This window comes from Camelina sativa, chromosome 7 (assembly GCF_030686135.1).
Source record: "Camelina sativa cultivar CO46 ecotype springtype chromosome 7, ASM3068613v1".
In the NCBI taxonomy this organism is placed as follows: domain Eukaryota; kingdom Viridiplantae; phylum Streptophyta; class Magnoliopsida; order Brassicales; family Brassicaceae; genus Camelina; species Camelina sativa.
In genome coordinates this window covers 4,448,266-4,455,626 of record NC_141886.1, presented here as the reverse complement: position 1 = coordinate 4,455,626, position 7,361 = coordinate 4,448,266, and the positions used below count along the sequence as shown (strand labels likewise).

General features: G+C 35.2%; 1 protein-coding gene and 1 long non-coding RNA gene across 2 annotated transcripts; one reads left to right on the top strand and one right to left on the bottom strand.

Annotated features, from left to right (window-relative positions):
* Positions 1-824: 824 nt before the first annotated feature.
* On the bottom strand, positions 825-4,484 carry LOC104704415 (uncharacterized). The gene is made up of 3 exons (XM_010420510.3): positions 3,750-4,484; positions 2,690-2,857; positions 825-2,580 (listed from the first exon to the last, which is right to left on the bottom strand). Exons 1-3 carry the CDS (start codon positions 4,284-4,286, stop codon positions 892-894), a joined length of 2,394 nt encoding a protein of 797 aa, XP_010418812.2. The 5' UTR covers positions 4,287-4,484; the 3' UTR covers positions 825-891.
* Positions 4,485-6,472: 1,988 nt separating this feature from the next.
* LOC147940846 (uncharacterized) lies at positions 6,473-7,129 on the top strand. The gene is made up of 2 exons (XR_015560835.1): positions 6,473-6,774; positions 6,859-7,129. It is a non-coding gene; the product is annotated as an uncharacterized LOC147940846 (long non-coding RNA).
* The last annotated feature ends 232 nt before the right edge of the window (positions 7,130-7,361 follow it).

The following is a 7,361-nucleotide window of genomic DNA, read 5'->3' as shown; positions in this document are numbered from 1 at the left end:
GTATCATCCCAATTTTTATCAGTAAAATTAAATAACTAAACCCCAAATTTTTTAATTTTCTAAATTTGTTTTATTTTGAAATATTATTGTCTCTAAGAATAATTATTATTTCAGATATAAGTTTTGTAATCCCTTAAACACAGGAAATATTAGAACATATAATATTAAGAGGTAGCATTAATGTTAAAATCTTTAAAATGTAAGATGTAGTAGTTTTTAAGAAAACAACTTGAAACTTATTAGTATTAACATTATGCAAACATATAAACATACATAGACAAAACAATATGACACAATTTGCTTTAGTTTACGCATCAATTTGCTTTAATTCCCTTACAATCACAAATGTTTAAAATAAAAAATTCAGCGTTGTGGTTAACGTATCTAATAATTTTAATGTAATAGGATATTGGATCACATAATTTTAAATGTTTTTTTTATGAAACATAATATCATATACATATAAAATTATGTGATCCAATAACCATTTTTGAAAAGTATACTTTTCAAAAATTCATGTGTGATATTCTGAATGTATTTTTCTTTTATAAACTTCTTTTATTGTGTATAGCAGTAGAATTCTACACATTGTTATGGTCTCGAATCCCAGCAGCCACACTTTCTTTTTAAAACTAATATTTCGTCATTTAAAAAAAAGGGCCTTATTGGACCCTCTCAAATAGGCCCAAGATTACAGGAAAAAACCTTCGTACTTTTTGTAACCACTTTTAAGTCTTTTTTACTTCACACAATTGGTATTGTTATTGTTGGTGGTATTGGTATAAGTATAACCGGTTAACCACATAGCCTTATTACAGAAAAGGTAAACACAAAAACAAACATTTCCTTCTTTCACACGTCATTATTGTTTATCAATGAGAAGATACATCATCATTTATACAAAGAACGTATTTTGCAAGAGATCTCATGCAAGTTAACATGGCTTGAAGGGTTCTCTGATTGCACAACCTCTTTAACCATCTCTTCAATCTCTCTTGTCTCTTTCCCAATCTTCTCCACACAAAACCCTAATGCGCTCAAACTCAACACGACCTCACTCTTGTCCACTTTGACCTCTTCTCCGTCGTCTCCTTCTTCCACACGGAATATTCCATCCGCCACGCTTCTGCAATGCTGGAGATATGTCTCTAAAATCTTCTCCGGCTCGCTCACGACGGTTGAGAAGCTAGGGTTTGGTGTCTTCCCCAGCTCAATGTCCCATGAGGTGTTGTCGCTCTTGGCCAGTGCCTTTTCGAGGGCGTCGAGTGATTTAAGCAGTGTGATTTCTTCGTATGATTTGGCTAAAAGACCTATGCTCCCTGTTAGACTCTTGAGATCTTTGTCTACGTTGCTTAAAATCTCCTTGCACTGTGGTGATTTTGTCTTTCCTTGTTCTCCAAGAAAGCCTATAGCGTAACCGCTGAATTGCAAAAGATCAGCCATCTTAGATAATGACTTGAACAGCTTTTCGTAGCAAGAAAAGTTGAAAGGCGAAAACCAGAAACTTGGCTCTGCATGGGCTTCTGCCGTGAACTTCTTGAGCTCATTTAAGTGACTTCTCAACTTCTTTTGACTCTCCATTATCTCTGCTTTACTCGCTTTAGCTCCAAACAAGCTTGCACACTCGTACAAAGCGTGGAAGCTTCTAGAGAGCTCAAGTTTAGCTATGTTAGCGGCTCTCGTGGGCTGAAAGATAAGCTCCACCATGATGGCACAAGACAAACCAATAAACGTCTCGATGATTCTCTCGATCGCGAACTCGCTTGGTGGGCCAAAATTCTTCCTTCCGAGAATCAAAACGGCTCCTATAGCTGCCGATATACCACCGGCCTGTCCGTACATCCGGCTCCTGCTCAAGAAGCTAGAGAAGAGAAACCATGGAAGCAGCGAAAGAAACCTAACTGACAAAAACTTCTGAAACACAAAACAACCCATCACTCCATACACCGTTCCTATCACTGTCCCTTGTGCCTTCACATTCGCCACTTTAAACGTCGCCTCTCTAGCCGCTGCGAAGCTGACCGCTACAGGTAAACCAGCCCAATATCCGTTTGGCTTACTAAACATCGAACCTAGCAAAATGGCAAAACCTAACGAAAGCGAGAGCTTTAACACGGGCATGACCTTCTTGCTGTCCCAATCGTTTATCCAAGACCTCGTTTTGGATTTTTCTAAGACCTTGACTTTGTTCTCCTCCGGTTTAGCCATTGTGATGGTTTCAAGGAGCCTGAGGCAGAACAAGAAAAAGTAAAAGGGCAAATCTTGAGACGTTCCCGGGATTTCCTGAAGTGTTTGGAGGCACTCTTCATCGGATTTTTTGGGATCGGATTCTGGTGTTACCGACGGTTGCGGACTATTGTTTGCTCGTTTGATTGAGAGAATTACACGTTCTTGTATATTCTTGAGACCGTCTTTTACTTCACCCTCAAGTAAGCTCGTAGGAATAGGAGATTTGCTTGCTACTACCATTTCCATTCCTCTAAGAGCAATCTCCATGCTTTGTAGTTTCTCTCCTTTGTTATCATTCACGTTTTGCCACCTCCATATCTTAAATGGAAGCCTCTCCCATGTCATGCTTGGCTATATACACAAAAACATTCCCATATTAGAAATATTGTATACATACATTTATACTATTTTTGTAAGCATAAATAGCTAGTATGTTATTATGAGAAATATAGTTAATTACTTGGTAACGTTTGATTGTTTGATAAAGCTTGGAGGAAGTACGAGCCAGCACTCGAGCCTGTGAGACTGACGCCGTTGCTGACATGGCATCCTCGGTGCAAAAAGCCTTCATGTACAACTTCACTCTCGTCGTTATGTTCTGACCAAGCTCTTTGCTGCTTTGTTTCACCTAAAAATTTAAAAATTAATTATTAATTTTCTATTTTATTTTTCTTAATATTATCAGATCAGAGAGAATCCCATGCCATTGCCAATAGGTTTGATTTAGTAGTACTATGCACGAAGAAGCATATATAATTTTAGGGATTATATAAATTAATCAAAAAAGGGAATCGTATTTGTCTGTGATGCGACACAGCTTGTACGCAATATTGGGAAGAATTAAGACAAAATTTTCAGCGGTGGTTGGTGACATAAGGAAGATTAGTATAGTATATAATGGGTGTGATTGGTAACCAAAAATAAAACGGTACAAATGTACAGTTTTTAATTTTTTTACCAATTATAAAAACTTTACTAAACACTTTATTAAAAATTTTACTCTCAGTTTTTTTGTACCGCTTTCATGTACAACTCTTTCTTACAGTTTTACACTATTCCGTAAAAGCTTACAACTTCAGCTTACAATTTCAACTTACAGCTTTGGATACTTTACCAATCAGACCCAATAATGTAGGACGGAATAAAGTTAGCAACACACTTTAACACCCACGTCAACATGTTTTGTGACTGTACTAGCAAGTCCACCAATATTTTATGACATGCTATAATATCTATAAATTTTCTCGTTACTTCATTTGTTCATCAATCTAATTCGAACACGTATACGTCGAGAAAATCATTAAAAATTTCAACCAAACTTATAATTCCTCTTTTAATGGAAATAACCCCCAAAAATTATGTAACATTTTTCTAAATCGTGAAATATACACATTAGCTACTTTTTTTTCACATGCAAATACAAACACGTAGAGAGTTACATGTGTGCACACATATACGTAAACAAGTTGGGATATTTATATGTATATATTTGACTATTAAGAGAGAGAGAGATATAGTACCTCACAAGTAGCCAAGCGAGGAAGTGGGACGAGAAGTGCAAGAACGCAAGCTACAACACCAAGCGCGGTGCTAGCCGCCACTCGAAGAGGGTGCATGACCGGATCAGTCTCAGCTCCTTTTATATAACCAATAACATAAATGAGAACGATCTGGCCTAACGCGATTCTCTTAGCCACCAAGTGGGTAGAACTGTTAGGTAGCACCACCACGAACGCTGCTAGAGCCGCGGCGAGAGCAGTGGTTTCGGCCGTGAGACGAGCTGGTCCTATAAGCTTTAACGTGACTATCGCAGGTCCCACGCTCTGACACGTGGCGTAAAGAGCTAACCAGCAGCCACGTAGCGTGTCTCCGAGTGTAGCGTCGGTGATGATGAGGATAACTGTAACGTAAGAGAAGGCCGGGAATGCCACGTGGCGGTTGATCCATTCGGGGCCGTAAAGTGTAGCTGCGCCAACGAATGTACAGGCTAGAGCTGTTCGGAAAGCTGAGGCTAGGCAGGTGCGCCACATGGCTCGGCCTCTCTCAGTCATTTGCATTATATATAGAGAGAGAGAGATTGAGAGAGGGAGAGAGAGCCAAAGGCAAATCTAAAGAAGATAAAGCTTAAGCTTGGGAGCTAGTTCGTTGTTGTGTTGTGCAAGAATCTAATGATTTTGAAGTGAAATAATAGAGAAATTAGAAGAATATGGAATAATTTGAGAGAAGTGTGTGACGATGAAGGGACTTATAAAGATGCGTTGATTTGATGAGTGGGTCAGTGATATAAGGGAGGACGTGGAAGTACACCAAGTGGGTTCCACGTGCGGAAATAAATGGATTATTATGTAATGAAAATCAAATTTTATCTTTTAATCAAATGAGTTATTTTTTTTTAATTGATACGGCATAGTGGCTATATAGTAATGATCATATTTGGTGCCTGTTAATGTGTAATAAATTTGGCCTCGACCGATGTATACGGGTGGAACATACTGAAAAGGAGCGATGGTTTTTTTAAGTATTTGACACAAAACAGTCTTTTTTTTACGGAGAGCGTAAATCCTTAAACCTATGAAGGGGACTAATTTCTCTAGGAAAATGGTATCCCACGGGTAGAGTCCCTCTAAGTATGCAAATGGACCGTAAGCAATGGGCTTATACCCATGTGACAAAAAAAATAAAGCTGAGTAATTTTCCGTTTAGGGAGAATTGATCTCTAGCCTAGACCAATAGGACGACTCTTACACCAAAGAAAGAACCACTAGCCCACCACCTCATGGTTAACACAGAGCGGTCTTAAATCATGTTTTCGAACAAAAAGTTAAGAAATAATATAGTTTTCGTATCTAATGAGGAATTCGAGTTTCATTATTGGAGCTCATATAAAATTTGATTTAAGTGTGCTTTGATCAACTAGTTTAATTGGACAAGCCCAGTCTTTGGCTTATTATTAGTGTTTTCAATAACTAATGAATTCAGCTGTGTTATTTTGACGATTTGAATAATAATGTGATAGAATAATAAATACATTTTTGAAAGAAAATTATTAATTATACGTTTGCAAAATTGTATAAGAAAATAATTTATGGAGAAAATGCAACAAAACATCCAAACTATCAAAAAGTGAGAAAATCTATTAAATAAACTTTAAACGTCCAAATCGTCTTAAAGTAAATTGTCTCATTAAGTCGATCAGTATTCTCTGAAGTTATTTTTATAAACATTTTCTTTAGTTTGGAGTTTGAACTATTAATTTTGGATTCTTTTTTAATTTAATATTTGATTAACAAAAAGAAAGATTTCAAACGTAAATAGTGTTATTTTTTTTTTTGTTTTTAAACATATCAAGACGCATTCACTTTTATTCTAATTTACTAACTCTCAAATTTCTCTAATTGTTTTAGCTTCTAATGTTCCAAATTTCTCTAATTTACAAACTCTAAAATTAGAGAAATCTCTTTTCAATCAATCTAAGTCTTATATCGGTTGAATAAATGCTCTATCATTATTATGTTTAGTTCTCATGTCATTATCCTTAAACAATAACGATTAGAATTTGTAATTTCTTCTGCAAAATAAAGTTAAAAGCTTTTGTTGTCAAATTCTTTTAAATGATTTTTTTTTGGAAATTTTTTTTTTTAAAGTTGATTTTGATTTTTTGTACCTAGAATTATTATTTTACAATTTCTCTAATTACGTATTTATGACATAGTTACATGTTCACTAAAACAAAATTAAATAACAAGCCAACAAAATGGATCATGTCAGGTTTTTTATTTTATTTTTCAGTATTTATCTTTTGTGTATCTTTTAACTACTTTTTCTTGACCGCTTCACAGTTTATATTTTGTAACATGCTAATTTCACAAACGACAATTCTATATATATATTAAATTATATTTTAAATACAAACAAAAATAGACCGCTAGAAGCATCTTAAATATAATGTGAATTTTTCTTTATCTCAAGTAAGAATTAAACATATTTTTCTCTAGCTACTCTCATACCTACAACATAAATTAGTTTGGACCAGTGAGCTTTTATTATTTACTTAAAACAAAAGAAGATAGGAAATCAGTTCAATATGTTTCTTCATGGAAATCCAGCTGATTATGATTTTATTTACATTATTCATTTTCTGCAAAGAAAAATAGTGAAGGATAAATTTGGAATTATACAATTTTGAGTATTTATACAGTTCGATCAGGGTATTGGTTTCTAACCCACAACCCTCATGACTTCTAAGATCATCCCATCTTCTTTCATGGTTCCATCGACTTAAAAAAAAAAATTTTAACTCCCAATAATTCAAAAAAAAAAAAGACATACAACCTATACAGTTCAGGTATTTATACAAGTCGATCGGGGTATTGGTTTCTAACCTACAACTCTCATGACTTTCAAGATCATCCCACTCTCTCCCATGATTCCGTCGACTTAAAAAACAAAATTTGAAAACTCTCGATAATACCAAAAATGAAACATTTCTACATACGTTACCTATATCGTGCTTAAGTTTTTTTTGCGGTCGTTGAAGCTCGAAAGGTATGAATCTTGATCCAATTTATTCTCGTTTCCGTATTGAGAAGGAAACCATTAACCAAGCTTTATTCATCTGCCCTTTTGTAGTTATCCCTTAAAGACTATCAAATAACCTACTTCTCTGAACTTTCAACCAAGACATCGAAGTTAACATCACACAAAATACTGGATTTCTATCACACCCAAAATGTTTCAATGGCGCAGAAACTTCTCCCGTTTTTGTTCATGTGGAGAATACGGAAAGTACAAATAATTTTGTTTTCAATAAAGTTCGTGAAAATTTCTCGAATCTAGTTTTGAAAGCACATGTAGAAGTTACATAATAGATTTAAGTCTTTTAAGATACGATTTCTATGCACGCAAGATCTACAATGACACATTTATCTTCTTGGTTGCCATCGGCAACACTTTTTATGAATTATAATTTTGTTGCCAGATTTAATCTCCAAAGTCAACAAGCTAGAGGAGGATGAATAATCAATGATTATCAAGGGATATCTAAGGCTTGGGGTTCTTCAAATTTGAAACACACTTTCTCTTCTTTGACTGCAGAAACTAAGATTCTTTTAACAGCGACGATGCAACAAGTC